The 17,405-nt window shown below is 31.8% G+C and overlaps 3 protein-coding genes across 3 annotated transcripts; 2 read left to right on the forward strand and 1 right to left on the reverse strand.

The window, feature by feature from the left end:
* Positions 1-3,585: 3,585 nt before the first annotated feature.
* TRIADDRAFT_29696 (uncharacterized protein) lies at positions 3,586-4,794 on the forward strand (the record flags this gene model as incomplete). The annotated part of the gene is made up of 1 exon (XM_002115493.1): positions 3,586-4,794. The coding sequence occupies one exon, from the start codon at positions 3,586-3,588 to the stop codon at positions 4,792-4,794; it is 1,209 nt and encodes a 402-aa protein (XP_002115529.1).
* A 3,779-nt stretch (positions 4,795-8,573) lies between these two features.
* On the forward strand, positions 8,574-9,155 carry TRIADDRAFT_59553 (uncharacterized protein; the record flags this gene model as incomplete). The annotated part of the gene is made up of 1 exon (XM_002115494.1): positions 8,574-9,155. One exon carries the CDS (start codon positions 8,574-8,576, stop codon positions 9,153-9,155), a length of 582 nt encoding a protein of 193 aa, XP_002115530.1.
* A 2,301-nt stretch (positions 9,156-11,456) lies between these two features.
* Positions 11,457-14,195, reverse strand: TRIADDRAFT_59554 (uncharacterized protein; the record flags this gene model as incomplete). The annotated part of the gene is made up of 2 exons (XM_002115595.1): positions 11,457-12,385; positions 12,686-14,195. 2 exons carry the CDS (start codon positions 14,193-14,195, stop codon positions 11,457-11,459), a joined length of 2,439 nt encoding a protein of 812 aa, XP_002115631.1.
* Positions 14,196-17,405: the final 3,210 nt, after the last annotated feature.

The following is a 17,405-nucleotide window of genomic DNA, read 5'->3' on the forward strand; positions in this document are numbered from 1 at the left end:
TGGCATACGAGCTAAATACTATTTCCCCTTTCCAAGCTTAATAACTAGCGGTCAATTGCGTGTTCTCAAATCTGTTAGAGTATTCACTTTATTGCGCTGAATAGCCCTAAGAATTAATAATCCAGAATTTTAATTTTTAATAGTAAACTTTATGTCCACCAGCTCAACATTTATAGTGTGTTGAACTCTAGTCATTGTTATGTTAAGAGAATTTGACGCAATTATAGTATAAGTGACGAATTAAGATATTAAAGAGAACACTGATGCTATTATTTTATCGTAGAATGAAAATCCATACAATTAGGATTACGTTCATTATTTGCTAATATGGATTAATAATTAAGACAACAAGACACCACTTGATGCCATGTTGATTCTAAGAACAGCCTACTTAAATTTCATCTTCTCAATCAAACCAGTTAGGAATAGATTCGTCATTTTAACAAGCGATCTTATACATTTATTAGAAAATAATAACTTCATAAATATTATGACCATAAATAACAAATGTACATGCGATTATATTTCGGTACTATTATCCTTGGCATTTTAAATTGTGCCGTAAATCATCCACAAGATACTTCATTGTAGACTTGGATTAGGAAGACACTTTCCCAAAACCGAAATTTAATATGTCTTACTTGAAATTAGCTACGCTACAAAATATATAACAATTCCTGGTAAATCGTTCAATTTATTACAATAGAAGCTATTTCGAGCATTATTTTTCTATGACAGTAGCTTTCATATTTTTAAACACTATAAATTGACATTACAACTTGAAGATTTAAGACTATATCTCTACCGATCAAAATATTTTAATTTCAAGTTAATGCAATGCGAAATAAATTTTGCATCTGTTGTAAATGCTTGTCAGTAAACCAACGCTCATTTTATTAGAAATTTGGATACTTCAAAACACATAATTTACTAATGTTGTTAGTAAGAGCAACCGTTAATTTTTCAATGATTCCTTCGAGAATTGGACATTTGTAATTAATTGTTTCATTCAACACTATAATAAATGATGGTGTTTACCTCATAATGACATCCTGGTAAGGATTTCATTAATAATGTATTTAATTAAAGATTTAAATGATATATTTTCACAACTGATATTCATTTTTATCGCATACTGATACAAAAATTATATCTGAATATAGCATCAGTTAATCATCCGTGTCTTTGGCAAAGAAATGAATTTTTAAATTATGAATATTGGTAACATTTGATTGTTTAATTTCTAATTAATATTATAGAACTATTTTGACGACGGAACAAATGTATCAATAATTAAATGATACATCAAAATATAGATCGTCTATGTCATCAACTCAATAACCAATTAATGAAGATGAATAACACCTGCCATTATCCAATATTTAATAACTTAAGTATTCATTACTCAAAATATTATTTTATGGCAGAAAAAAAATTGGATTAAAATGCAATAGACGTAATGCCTTCAATATACGACTCAATTTAATTCAAAGCATCATGGCTATACGAAGACAAAGAAAACTCGACCCAATTTCAGATTATGCTATGCAAAGTTAACTTATCTATCAATGCAGCTACTCAATAATTATGTGAATGGAATGCTTTACACAGCTTTTGGTACATATGCAAGTCGACTGTTAATTTATTACTAGTTTAACTGTAATCATTAAAAATACTAAGAAAAATAAATTTTACATTACTTAAATTTGATTATTAACTACTGTAAAATTTATTTTTCGTATACGCAAATGTATGAAGCAATTTAGACAAGTAAGTTATAGCAACATAAATTAATTTTATTACATAGTATAGCTTTCAGTATTAAATTTTATAAGTTTGGCAAACTTGTAAGAAAGCTATTTTACTGTATTAAAATATGATATGTACGTATAAAAAGCTAATTCGGTCTATCATGGCAACATTTAGATTATAAGTACATATTTTTAGTGGGTCTATTTATTTCAAGGTTTCGTTATATTCATAATGCTAAATGGAGATCATGAAACAGGCAATAGATAATTTGAGAGTGAATCTAATGATATCGTAATTTAAAAGTTCGAAATTAAACATTTTAACGTCATTCATGTAAAATTATCAGCTCTCCTGGAAATTACATGTAACATACGTATATTATATATTGAAATGGATCGCTTTAAACATATAAGCAAATTTCTGATCATTAGCGTATGCCTATTATGACACCATATTGCTCGTTTGGAATAATTTAATTGCAAATGTCAATACGGAACATTATAGACTATTGCAGAAAAAATTAAAATTTGGATTACTAATATGAGCGCCTTAAATTTCTATTTTCTAAATGTATTATCCTTTTATTTCAAACAAGAGAAAACTTAATAGCTGATAAAAGATTCAGTCGCTCATTGTTTCATCTTTTGAGCTCAAATAGTTTAATTTATTCACTCTTGTACTTTATAATATGCGAAACTCGCTTCAGCAGCATGCTAAATTACTACCGCGAATGATCTTGCTTTGCAATTGATGACTATGTGGGGTTATTATATTAAAATATAATGTTTCTGAAAAAGAAAATTTATTTCTCTTATTAAATCAAAACCTGAAAGCTAGGTCACAAAAAAAATCGTAGTATCTTATCGGTTACGCGTTAAGCTATACCGATTTAGTTTGACATTTAATACTTCTGCGGCTTTTAATAACATTTTATTATAGTTTTCTATTTTTTCTATTTTACTTATTGTACATCTTTATTTACAATATCTGAATTTGTTCTTTATGTTATTTAAAAGTTTCTCTTGCATTTAAAATCTGTCGTGGGAGGTATGCTTTATGTACGTCTAATATCATATCTTTTGTTCATTCAAACTAGAAAAATACCTCTGTCGTCATATGTAAAAGAAGGAATTTACCTTTAACTTGCACTATCAATCCATTGGCATTAATGTAAACTAGCGAAAGAGAACTAAATCCGGAATTATCGTCGCTATTTCACCACAGTATTTTCTTCGAATGAAAGCATTTCATACATTTTCTATGAATCTGTTGGAAATATAGCGAACTTTTTCATGTAAAACTGTTAATTGCATATACAGTCGACATATAATTAACAAGAACAAATTTAACCTGTTTTTTCTTTTCGATTTGGGAATCATCTTAATTTAGATCCCTTTGTAGAAGAATTTTCAAGGTAGTAATCTTACAGGAACAGACTTGGCACTAGTAATTTTTGCAGTGTAACTCAGATTTATTGAGGCTTACGAAATGAATACTTAAATTTTCAAAACGCACAAAGAAGTTTTTAAATTTATCATTTGATAGAAATTTTGGTAGTTTACGAAATATCTTATTTCTAGGCGCATACAACTATTTTGGAATACTTTTCATCTAGCTATACCACTAAAACATTGTCAAACCTGCTGCTCCATGCTGTCATATTTCGTCATCGTTTATTACTAGCTGATATATCTCAAAGTTTTTCCTTGCTCAAATTTATTATAATTATCAATCGATTCATTATACTTACTTACTAAAGAAATGTGGGCCAAGGAAAGCAGTCGATTTTTATTGATTATCTATATTCATATATTATTCTTCTCAATTAAGTCTATGGCGATAGAATTTGGAGATATAAGAGTTGAAGCAAAAGGTTTTCCCCCACTTAGTGGCAATCATGTGGCTGGAAATCAAGTGTCGAATATAAATGGTCGCTATGGTCAAGAAATAGACTTTAAGACGGTTTATATCTTTACCGTATTCATCACCGGAATTATCTGCAATGCCATCGTTATTGCTACTATTGCTTATAATCGCCAACTTCATTCTGTAACTAATTATTTTATTGTCAGTCAATGTTGCGCTGATTTCTTATTTGCGGCTTTAGTTTTACCTGCATACTGTCTGCAAGGTTTATTAGGCTATTGGCCATTTATGCCAGAGTGGTGCGCTATCCATGCTTGCTTATCAATTAGTTTAGTAATGACATCATTACTCAATTTATTTGCAATAAGTCTGGATCGATATTTGGCCATATGTCGGCCTTATCAATATCACACTTGGATGACTACACGCTTCGTGATTGGAATGCTGCTATATATTTGGTTTCAGCCGCTTCTGCTAGCCTTGATTCCAGTATTTGGTTGGAGAGGTGTTCAATCAACTATTGGCAGTCATTGCGTTGTCGATTTATTTCTATACATAAAACAAGAGAGAATTTATTTGTTAATTATTACATTAATTAACTTTTATATCCCAGCAACAATAATGTTTACTTTATATATCCTGATATTTAAAGTTGCTATCCGCCATATTCATAATATTGAACAACAAAGGAATGTTCAAAGAAAGCAACATTATTTTGGATCTATTCAAGATCAACTTAATCATCGTTATTTGCGCTTAGCTAAAAACGATTTTCGATTAATACTTGTCTTTGTAGTTGTTAATGGCGCATTTTATTTATGTTGGACGCCATTTATGACATTTGGCTTAATAAGCTTATTCCATTTAGGACCTGTAACTGATAACTTAGGAATTGCTTGTAGTCTAATGGCGTTTACAAATTGTACACTCAATCCGATCATACATAACTTTTTTAATCGAGAAATTCGAAGCGGATTTTTCAGGATGGTTTGCTTCCATACCAGACGCAAGCCTATCAATAGGAGCAACACGCATATGTCAGGCACTCAATGTTCGTCTACTCATGGGAGTACATTTGTTATACGTCACGATCTTATTTCTGCTAAGGATAAAGCGATTATCGAGCAACTGGTTAACGTGAGCAGGATGAAAGCAAAGAAAGTGACTTATATTTGAGATTAGGCAGTTTCAGTAATATATGGTTGCATAACATTTTCTAATGCGAAAGATTCATTTATTGCCATCTCTCCTTATAGAAGATTTCCAAGCTTAAGTTTCAAATCCACCGTAAAATTGCTAAATATTACCAGAGCCATACTCATATAAGTAATTTTGCAAGAAATATGAGATTAAAAAGAAATAATATTCTCTTTCATTATAAAATAACTTTAGGAATAGAAATACTGACATAATAATTTTTGAGAGGTGAATATTTTAAATTCCTTTACTAAATCATAGAAAAATATTTCTATCATCAAGTTTTGTAGTTTAGTCGTATATCTGGAACATATAAAGGTATATTTGTATAGTACCTATTTAATTGAGGTTGATAAACTCTCTTCATATATCATAATTATTGACTATCTTAAATATTTTAATGAAGGTAATTCTGACGCTAGATATTAGGATTTATAAGTATATGCCATGCCAAATTTTTCCCTCGTAACCTGGAATAGGCATTTGGTAAAATGCCAATTTTCCTTTTTTAAATCTCATCTTTAAGAAGTTGTTGACATGATGTTATGTGTCACTAGTAAGCGAAGTAACTATTTGGGGTAATTTAATTAAAATCAAAAATTAATAACCTCCAAGCATAGAAAGTTCAGATGAATAAAACAAACAAACCATTTTAGTGATATGTAAACTAAAAGATACTACGGTGTACTTTGTAGTATTAGCTTAGAAGATATCAATTATTGATACAATTGTAGTAGGATTTTGAAGAAAAAATGAAGCTGTAACCAAATGATATTGTATAGGAAGGCATTGATATTATAATTTAAATTTATGATTAAATAAAGGATATCATAACAAGAAAATACTGATTCTACATTGAGTAGATTAAAAGTTTGATTAAAAGTTCAGTGTGTCTTATGTGCTATCTACTGTATTTTAGAAGATAAAATTTGCAGTATATGCTTGTACAGTAAATGACTAGGGTTACATACGCTTAACAATCCCGCTCAAGGCTGCTTTTCTTACAGGATAGTTTATGCTGTTGGCATAACGATATCGATGTTAATTATTCACTTAATGCCAGTTATAGTTGTTATAGTTAAGTATATCGTGATGGGAAGGAGCAGGGATTAGCTCACGAAGTACTCCGACTATCGAAACGTTGGTATATTCGACTTATTGACTCGCAATAACTTGGAAATCTTCGGTTAAGTAGTACTCCTCTTCTCGATTAGCTACACTGCCAGTAACTGCGAACTAAGAATAATGTAATGCACGTGTATCCTAAGGTATTGCCTGGTGATGCAGGGCTTCTAATCTCTCAGGAGAAATTCAAGTTACTAATTGTACATTTCGACTACCAATTTTGAAGAAACAGCTGACTCCCGAATACTTGAATACTATACAATCTAAATACAAGTTTTCGTTATGATGTGTGCGAACAGACAAGACTGATCGGTCCTTTACGCCTAATTTACATTCTAAACCGCAAGCGAGTACAAAACTAAGATTAAAACAATAGCCCTTTTTTTGATCACTAAGCTTGTGAAACTTCAGATTTTATAAATGGTTTAAGTTACGTACACTATTGCTGCATTTTTTGATTACTATTATTAAATTATTCAAGTTCTATTCCGTCACAAATCGTAATTTGTAATTAACAATATGGCTTATAGAGTAAAAATTGACGTTAGGAAAATACTGTCAATATCTTCAAGAGTATTTACAAAAAAATCTTATGAATAGTACTAGTACATTATTGTAGCAACTACATCAAACGGCCGAAATGAGAGAAACACAGTAAAAGCACTATTCTTAACTTCTTAATACGATCCGCTTAAATATATGGAATACCAATTTGTTATCGAACCAGAATATTGGATAACCTCTGTTATTCCGTTAATACTCTCTGTAGGATGCGTCAAGAGTTCATTAATTAAGCATCCTATACGAGGCGGCATCTGACAGGAAAGAGAAATATTGCAAGGATGCATTTCTAGTTTCCTCTTCATAATCCCAACTGTAGTTTTCGATCGTTGCTAAGTTACTCCATATAGCAAAATTATCCAAGTACTATGGTCGAGCGTTCACTAATTCAGTATGAAATCTGTTTTCTACTGAAGTATGCGGACGGTCGATTTTGAGTTGAATCATTTTTTCTAAATTTAGTACTATTACTTTAAAATTGAATTTTATTATCTATGACTAAGTTTTGCTTAGAAAAATTTCTATAAGGTTATCAATATTAGTACCAGTAATATAGGAAACAGACGCGGAAGATCATTAATCGAGTAGCCATTTTTCGAAATTTATGGCCTCCTTTGGTGAGAAAAGTCCGCACTGTCAGCCGATTGATCGATCTTGGATGGACAGACGTTTTCAGCCTCATCGCGTTAAATATCTGTACCAAACAGTCGGTTATAAATATAATACTGTATATAGGTCTAGCTGGACTTTACCGGTAACAGCCAGCCATTACTGGTAATGGCCGGATTCCCGGCTATGGCCGTAACATATTTGACTATGTCACACTATACGGACGGTCGATTTTAAATGGACTGATTTTTTCTCAATTAAGTAATATTACGTTGAATTTTATTATCTTTTACCAAGTTCCGCTTAGAAATAGTTATGTATAAGATTGTGGACGTTATTTAATTTACTACCAGTGATTTGGAAAAGATACTAAGAAGGAAGTAGGCATAGTACGATATTTGCAGCCTCATTTGTTGCTGAAAGTCCGTCTGTCTAGACACTCTTGGACGGACTGACATTTGGAACAAGATCTGGTTAAAATATTGCGCCAGAAGCAAAATTTGTTACTGTTACATTACGATCGGGACGCGAAATGATGACACCCCTCGTCCTGTCTTTCTGTCCTTCCATTTGGTAATGATGGTATACACTGCGGTACTGTATATGATGCAAAATATCTGTCGGCAGAGTACAAAACAGCAAGACTGGATGACGAGGAGTGACATCTTTTCGGGTCCAGATCGTAGGTTACCGCATAACGATTCCAGCGAATTGACAGTTTTCAAACACAATTGTACTACTGTAGATGGATTTATTACACGTAATTCCGTAGGTTAGAGTCAGGATGGTACCGTATAAATAGCCTAAATACAGTAGAAAGAACGCGTCTATTTTTTTTTAGCGTTACCTTGAGGGTATGTCTGACTATGTCTGACTATGACATCACGGCAATTCGTACAGTACGCATGAACGCTTCAACCAACTCCTACAGCGCATTCATGAGGTAGAAAAATAGCCAATGGTATACAAGCTCGTTCTTTATATTGGTCATCCGGATCGGTGACAGATGTACAGACGTACCGATCTCCATCAGCACCAACGACGGTACTGTAGTAACAAGATAAAACATACAGCACGTTACAACCAATCACAGGGGCTTGTAAATCGAGCTTTGAGAGTGGTCGCTGCACCAGAAGCCACTAGCAACTTTGCTTGGCAGCTTTTTACACTTTGTTGTTGTCCTGTTTATGGCTGGAATAGATCAATTTTAAATTGGATAAATTCATCATTACGATTCATTTGCAACATTGAAACTTACTGTGAAGACTTTCATTCAGTTGAATCCACTTTTGTGTATCATTATAGGCTATCTAGTAGCAGGTTAAAGAATCCCCTTAACTGTAATTACAAAGTAATTACAGTTGGAAAGAGCTGCAGATATCAGGTAGCGTGTCTTTGCAACACCGTGACAAGTTGACTAGGCTGCTTCTCGTTTTTCACTCTTGAAGAAATTATTGCTTACAATGGCGGAACCAAGTCGATGTGCATGGTCTAGTCATGGCAATGCACTATGCAATGACTATCATGATACCGAGTGGGGTGTACCTGTACATGATGATGCTAAATTATTTGAAATGCTCATCTTAGAAGGTGCTCAAGCTGGCCTCAATTGGAATACGATCTTGAGAAAACGTGATGGATACCGTCGTGCTTTTCACAAATTTAATGTTAAAAAAGTAGCTGCCATGAAGGATAAGCAGTTAGAATCGCTATTACACAATCCAGATATTATTCGTAATCGTTTAAAAGTCTATTCTGTACGTAAAAACGCAAAGGCGTTTATAGCTATCCAAAATGAGTTTGGTTCTTTTGACAGTTATGTCTGGCAATTTGTTGACGGCAAGCCTGTTATAGGAAATCGAAAAAAAATCCAAGATTTGCAGTCAAAGTCCGATATCAGTGATGCTATTTCCAAAGATTTGAAAAAGCGTGGCATGAGCTTTGTTGGTTCAACCATCATGTATGCTTTTATGCAAGCTGTAGGGCTAGTGAACGATCACACTACCAATTGCTTTCGATATCGTCAATTAGTGAATAAAAAATAAATCAATCCTCATGCTGCATTTGGAAATGGAAGACATAACTATAGTTGTCTTACTCTGAATTGGTTATAGTAAGGCAGATTAACTTATGAAATTGATCCAGATGTACGTAGCACAACACATATCCGCCTACACAGTAAGTTGACTTTAGGCATGCAATCAATCAATCAAGCTTCTTACCTAGATGATGGTATTTATCTACTTGTTATCAATGATGGAAAATTACCACAATGTTAAATTGGCAGATGCAAATGACTTAGCAGCCTGTTTCTGCTGAAACTTGAATCGTTCCTGCTGTTCAGAATAATGTATACGAGTAAGTAGCTATTCTTCGCTCAATTAAGGAGCAGTTCACGCGAGCAATTGCAGTGCTTTATCTTTGACACTGTTTAGCCTCTACTAGATAACTTGCATTTTGATGATAAGACAAAATGTTTTGAACGAATGGTTTATAAGTGCTAACATACTGTATGGGTACTTTTGCTTGATATTTACTGTAAATCACTGATACATCAAGGTCTCCAGACGATTTCTTCATAAATTAGTATTTACTGATTTATTCTAATAACGTCTTGCCGTAGATATCCGTATCTTTAGCAATATCTTAATCTTTTGGTTTTACGTTTGTGAAGCTATTTCCTGAGATGATAGTTCTTTGCCACTAATTATCGAGTATCTACTGCATGTGCAATAGAAAGGTGTTTTAAGAATTGTCTTCTCTTTTGAAACTTGTGGAGAATGGATGTTATATTACAACTTGAGTCAATCATGATCTTAACTTTATTCTTCAATTTAAGGTATTGTTTATTTCGCTATTTGTTATTGCAATAGTAACTGTAGAATAGACAATATTAACACCATGAAAACTCCAATAAAGTAATGTGCTATTTATAAGTAATATTGATAGGTAATATTTACCAATCAATCGCTTTGTGAAAAGCAAGTTTGTAAACTTCATTACATTTACTATATTTATTGCTTATATACTCCCTGTATCCTATTTCCAGTATTTCGTGAAGGATATTTTTGATAATTGATTTAATTTTAGCAATGTGAAAGGCAAAAGATAATCAATTACTGTTATTACCAATTTTGATCTTTCTCAGTTAGATTATTAAATTAATTAAATTGTGCATAACGTTAGTACATTGCTCTTGATGCGGTCGTCAACAATTCTCCGCAATCTTGGAAAGGCATCTTTAATAGGAGGTATATTTGAGAGTAACAGTATGTCGATTGTAACGTTATAAAGTCCAATGTTTAAGTTTGAGATAATATAATATCATATAGTACTGTAAAATACGTTTTTGCCATTGAGAAAGCCAGCTGATGTCCGATATATTGGAGATATTTATTTTATATATAAGTATATGGTACTTACTAGTAGAAATACAACAACAAACAGTCCTTCCTGTACTAATAACATTAAAAGCAGAGCTGTCGTGACAACAGCTCATTACTGTAGTTGTATGTTTTGCATTTTTATGGGAATGGTATGAAGTTAAGACCTGCATACGTTAAAACAGTCAATTTCACTTAATAAATAAACTTAGATTGTGGCTGGTGAATGATGAAACGGCATACTTATACCATTCGATCTATGTGTAATTCAAGCTTACTTAGATTTGGTCTCTAAGTATTAAGTGTGGAATTCTTTCATTGTAGTTGTGCGACGTTTTCCCAAGGTGATATAATTAACCACTAATGCAGTATCACTTCTAAGAGTGATTGCCTTCGATGTGGTATGAGATATCTTTTCAATGTTAGTAGAACTTGTCCATCGACTAGATAATTTCTCATTATTAAACTGTAATAGTTTGTGGCCCATAGCTGATGATGTGATGGAGAAGTACGGTATTTGATCTTATAACGATTACTGAAAGCCAGGACTAGCAACTTATAAGCTGTGTTTAAAATGTGTTAGCAGTTATTACTATTTAATGCTGTTGCTGTGTCTGAGTAGTTCTAAGACAGTAAGATCGCGAACTACAAACCTAAAGTAGTAGCAGTGAGGCTGCTACTTAACTTTCTAAATTTCAGAGGCGATAACGAAACATAGGAAATAGAACATCAAAATGACAAGTTGGAAATAAATATAGCTTAGTTTTGATACGAAGTGATTCTTGAAGGATAAAGATTCCTAATTTTTGCAAGTAGTTGAAAATGTTTAAAATTTAAAACGTTTAACGTTCTGGCGATGCGAGCTTCGAGATGTAGCAAACATTCTTCATGCCGACAGTAACTAGTAATAGAATATATAAGATAATACCCAACAAATGGTTATCCTAAGTCACTACAGTCCAATTATGAAAGAATTTCGGCAACTTGGTCAACAGTGTTGATTGAATGTATTTTATTGTTAGGAGATTGGTGTTCCTTCTGAGTTTCATTGCAGCCAATATTAGTGGTGGGTTCCTGTGTATTCGTAGATTTTTCTCGAATACCTCCTTTAGCAAAAGTAAAATGAGAAATATTTTTAGTGGCTTGTGCCCTTGTATTTAAATGGGGTCGAAAAAATATAATATACAACTTGGGAAGAAATAAGAAAATCATAGGAGCTGCCCCTAATAAGAGGGTATTTGTTATGCTTAACGCAATAGTAGCGACGCCTGAGGTAAAGGAATCAACCATAAACGTGGCAATCGCAATTATACTAACAGCAAGTGTAGACATGAAAATATATTTTGACTCATTAAAATTTTCAGGAAGAGAGCGCGTTTTATAAGCTAGATATAAACAAGTTGAGACAATGACTATGCTCCAACAGACTAAGTTAATATGTCCATAAAAATATTGAATATTACAATCAATGACAGTTTGATTCCCATCTCGATATTTTAATAGAGGAAAGGGTAGGATGATTATAAAGGCAGTCAAGATTCCATTAGAAAGGAATAGAAAAGCCAAGATGAAAGCTACTTGGCAGTAAGTCTTGGTATATTGCTTCCTTCTACTGCTCATGTTTGTTACGTTCTGAAATATATTCTTGACTTGATTTGTTTTACATAATATAGTGGTGTATATTCCGATGCAACTCGTAGTAACAAGATAATTCTTGACAGCACATACTTCAGGAGTGGCAGGCAATAAATGGAGGACAGATACTAGTACCAGTAAAGCAAGGAAGGCTAATAGTAGATTTATTAATATGAAATTGGAGCCCTTAACTATAGGTGTCTGTCTTTTTGCGATCATAATGGTCCAAATAAATATTAATAATAGCAAGTATAAACCTATTGCAACATAACATATTATTGAAATTGGACTAGTATATGATAGCTTTAAAATTGATAAATCAGCGCAATATGTTCTATTTATGTCTGGATTAGTTAGAATTGGGCATTTAGTACAAGTAGATTGATTTGTTGTATTAGAAATAGTCCTATTTTGACATAAACGACATGACCAGCAGCATGATCGATGTTGCAACTTTATTCGTCTATCTTGATACATATAATATCCTGGAAGACAGTCTTGCGAGCATCGTGACAGGGGTTTATTATTCCCAAATAGATGATGATTCCACACAATACTTTCTTCATTAAGAATTAGACCTTCGTTTTGATTCCAATAACCAATATCAACGGGTTCAAATCTTGACGTATTTGAATTCATCGATGATTGCAAATTAACAATATTAAAGGATATCTGACTGTTGCCATTAGGTGCAAACCGAAAAGAACGACTTGAGATACCATCAAAACGAATCTTACTTAAAATATTATTAAATTGCTGATTATTAAACGATTTTTCAGATATTGATGGGCAATAAGTTTCGTTACAGCCTAGATATTTATGTAGAGCATGAGCTAATGCTAATGTAGCATCCATAACGAAAGCTGAAATTGGACTTATTTTATAAAATGCTTGAAAATATCGAATTCTAGTCTTATTAAATGTACAATTCGGTATTTTAGCATCTATGCTAAGTATTTCTTGTAAGGCTTGTCTAAACCAGATGTTATCTAAATTATTACATAAATTAAGGCGATCCAGATAGAGATTAAACGCTTGCATAGTAACAGAATTGAAGGAAATGCCGATTACCCCATTAAGGATACTTGATCTAATAGAATAGATTGACGGAGATATCAACCAGTGATAGGAACCGATCCAAGTTTTACCTGTTAGCTGATGGATATCAGCTTGTTGAAAGAATCGATAGATGATTAATTCATTACCTAGTAGAACAACTACTTCTGATTTAGTCTGATTCTTTAATTTTAAAATAATTTTAGTAATGGAAGACAAAGTATAGTTCTGATCAATCATCAATATCTCATCATAACATATGCCGTGATTTTGGGGTAGTCGGTTAATATCTTGAATAATATTTTCACTTATGGTATTTCCAGCAATGACAATTGATATCCAATTCCAGTTAAAATAAGTTATAATCTCTTTAATGGCATACCAATATAGATCATCCGGTACAGAAGTAGAATAAAAGTAAGGAAATTGTTGCTGATCGGTTAAAGACTGATTGAAAAAATAGCTAACTTGAGTAAAGTGATTTTTGCTTGTATACGATGCCGTTTTAACGGTTATATTGTATAATTTGGCACCAATAACACCAAATATAGGGGAAGAATTAGCCGAAATATTGTAAATTGGTTCTGGTAGACTAGATGGAGCGTTATTCGTATTATTGATTTTTGTATGGCTTTGCCCTGTATTCGAAAGTTTTTGATTGGATAAAACACTGCTGAGTAATTCCATAGTTTGGTTAATAGATGAAGAAGAATCTAGAAGTGTCCAACCAACTTGAATATTGGGTAGCAAAGCTGGGTTATGATTGATTAATTCCTCAATAGTATAAATCATAGCTTGAGTAAGTTGGATATTTTCCGGGTTAAAATACCGAGATAAATTGGACGATTGGTTCTTGTAATCTACTGTGTTAGGAAAAATACCCACTAACTGCACTTGACCTGGTTTAAAAGTACTGGATTGTGAATTACATAGTTGAAAGTAGCTATGAAAAACAAAATTGGAAAGCCACAATAGAAATAAGGAGCAAAACGATTTAATATGGTTCTTCATTTTATCGATAATTGGTCAAATAACTGAATGGAAAATTGACTCGATAATTAATCATTGCTCCTCATGTATTTACATTTACTGAGACACTAATACTTCTAGATCAACTACTGGACTCGTTTAATGGTTTATATAGAATTCATTCAAGGCCATTTATATTGCTTAAGCTATAGAACATATTATTCATGCCCAGATGCCTTTATTTATATAACTGTTAAGATTAATTAGCTAACTGCTTTCGTTGTTTCAAAAAAATAATAACATTACCGTTTACGTAAGCGAAATTTTCTTATTCACGTGATGTAATAAAATCTATCATTATTCGAATAGAAAATTGTTTCCTGCTTAAATTTCTTTGTTCTAGTGATCATAAATTTGTTTTTAATTGAATTGCATAATGTGTTAGAGCTATTTATAAGTTTGAGAAATTGTAAATATTTAACGCTAGAGACCGGATTCGATAATAAAAAATAGTTGGCCATCCTATGCTGGATTTAATTAATACGCTTGACTATCCTGGAAGTTTGAAACATAATTTAATGAGTTATAAATCTACAAGTCAATTGAATTGCAGTTGCTTCATCTGCCTTTTCCTTAAATTTGGTTATCAACAGTAGAAAGTCATTTAAGCCGATCTGTTTATTGTATAAAGGGCTAAACATTGGCCAGATGTATACAGTACTAATGGAATAGACTAAATATAACTAACTAAATGAACGTAATTTATTTCTGACTGCATTTGTTAACAAATAAATTGCATTGATTTCAGATAAACATCTAATAACTGTGACAGATGATAAAATGGCAATTTATTAAAATTTATTCTTTTAACAATCGAATCAATGTTAATAGGAAAATAGGTAAGTAATTTACATTATGGGAATACAGCTAACTTATTTCATGAAATAAAATCACAAAATCACTTGGGAGTCAAAGTATTGCATTACTCTGGCTAAATTTTATTTTTCAGGACAGTTAAAAATAAATTAACACTAAATCATTCAACAGAATCGTAATAATACGTATAAACTATTTAAATAGAATTAATTATTAATTACCGAACATATTAGACTTATGAAGAACATGGATTGTATAGATAGTAATAACGGCGAACGGATCGATAAAAGTATGATGTTCGTAATATTAATGATCTGTGATAAATTGCTAGGGTAAAATGATTCAATATTTTTAGTAATGTCTTTCAAATATTCATTTAACAATCTGTTATCTACTCATTGTGGTAGCAGTTCAATTAAAGACTAGATAGCATTTTCCTTCGGTAATAATCGAAATATAAGACAACTATGGTGCTTTACTAAGTGTGTAGTAGATTTTTATTGAGCTCATAGATATAACATTAAACATTGTATAAATGGAATATAAAATAAACTAAACTGTTTTTGAGCTTCTATCCTTTGTTGAATGTAATAATCACCAGTGACTTTTAGTGAGAAGAATCTTCAATTCTATAGAGGATTTCCTGCAGGAAGTCAGTCCACAAAACAAAATAATAGTAGCATGTTCGTCATGCTAATGCTGTTAGGTTAACTGATATAGTTCTTAACGAAGATTGCATTAGCATTAGTTTTTACACATTAGCAAACATAGACTTTAACTTGTATTTGTAATGCGATTCTTTCTTGATCAATTATTTCTTATATTTTCTGACTGAAACATTAATTAAGCAGCGTCAGTAAAAATGATAAATTAAATGAATAATACCCAGCGGTAGCTGTTAAAAGGATAGTTGCTAAGGCTTTTCATTCATTTGTAGCGGTATGAGTTAAGAGACAATTTCAAAAGTTTCTGAGTTTGTGTTTTTCTCTTTTCTAATATTAAAATGAAATAACTTAGTCTATCTGTATTTCCTTGAGCACAGTGTGAGGTTGGTAGATCAAGAATCTTCAAACGTTTTGAAAATTAAGAATCGTTGCACAAAACCTCGTTTATAAATATACAGCATAATTGACAAGCTGAGGACCTCTAACGAGAAAGTGCTATTTTATTGTACTAAATTGCTCGCATATATACTTTTCCTCATTAACAATCTTACATACTACGCACTGCAGTATTGGTATCTCAAATACAAGATAAATTAGACCTTTCATGTGAAGCTCTAGTGTGAGCACTGTAGCACTCTTCTTCAAAAGGATACAATTACTAAGCTAGCTATATTCAATACTTAACCCTCTAAAAGAATATCTATCATACGCTGAACATAATAACTACGGTAAACATTACTAAATATATCATCAACTTAGAATACAATATTACACTGTCCTACTCATGGATATCAACAAAAACTGAAGAAAGATTGCTTATGTCAAAATTTCTAGAAAATCCGTCTAATATAATGATTTCCCAAGTTTTGATCAATTTTATATCAGCTCCAAGCGAATAGTTCATTTGTATTGTGTGCGATTTACAAAAAATATTACCATTTGGTAATAATCTTAATTTACTCATTTATTTAAAGAGAGTTTCTGATAACTACAGTATATGAACTTATTTATAGTGAAACGGAAAAAGAACAATTCTTCTTATTAAGGTTAATCTTTTGCAGCAGGATTATTAACTCTTGAATATGCAACTATAAATCTTGTAAATAATGGTTGTCCTAAATTTTAATAAATATTTTGATAGATAGAAGATATCATTCTGAATAATTTTATCACGATTATCGATTATGTATTTTAGTTCGGCTTGTAATTTAGAAAATATCTGATTTAGTATTGTGATTGGCTGTCATTATGAAATTGTCTATCATTAGATCGCTATCGAAAAATTTCCCAGTTAAACTCTTACTATCTGAAATCTCGTGATAGAAAGGTCATTAAATTATTAATATTAAAATATTACTACATGAAAAGTTAAGAATCGACTCAGTTAATCATTAGTTGGTACATATGGTCTGTATATTATCTAAAAGTTTACCCTACTCGATTTTTCTGAGCTTCCTTTGCTAAGTATTTTATAAACTATTTGAAAGCTATGTCGCTAAAATTTATGTAACATTATTTTCAGAAATATTCGCCATAATAGGAAAACTTAAGGTTATAAATATTTCGACATCAATATGCTCAGGCCAAATTTAAATATACAAAATGGTTTACTAAAGTACGTGAAAAAATCTGAACCACATCACAATATGGTAATTTCCTGATTTCTTCATTCTATATTGCAGTATAGAGTATATAATGATACTTGCAAGTT

This window comes from Trichoplax adhaerens, genomic scaffold (genome assembly GCF_000150275.1).
Source record: "Trichoplax adhaerens TRIADscaffold_11 genomic scaffold, whole genome shotgun sequence".
NCBI lineage: Eukaryota > Metazoa > Placozoa > Uniplacotomia > Trichoplacea > Trichoplacidae > Trichoplax > Trichoplax adhaerens.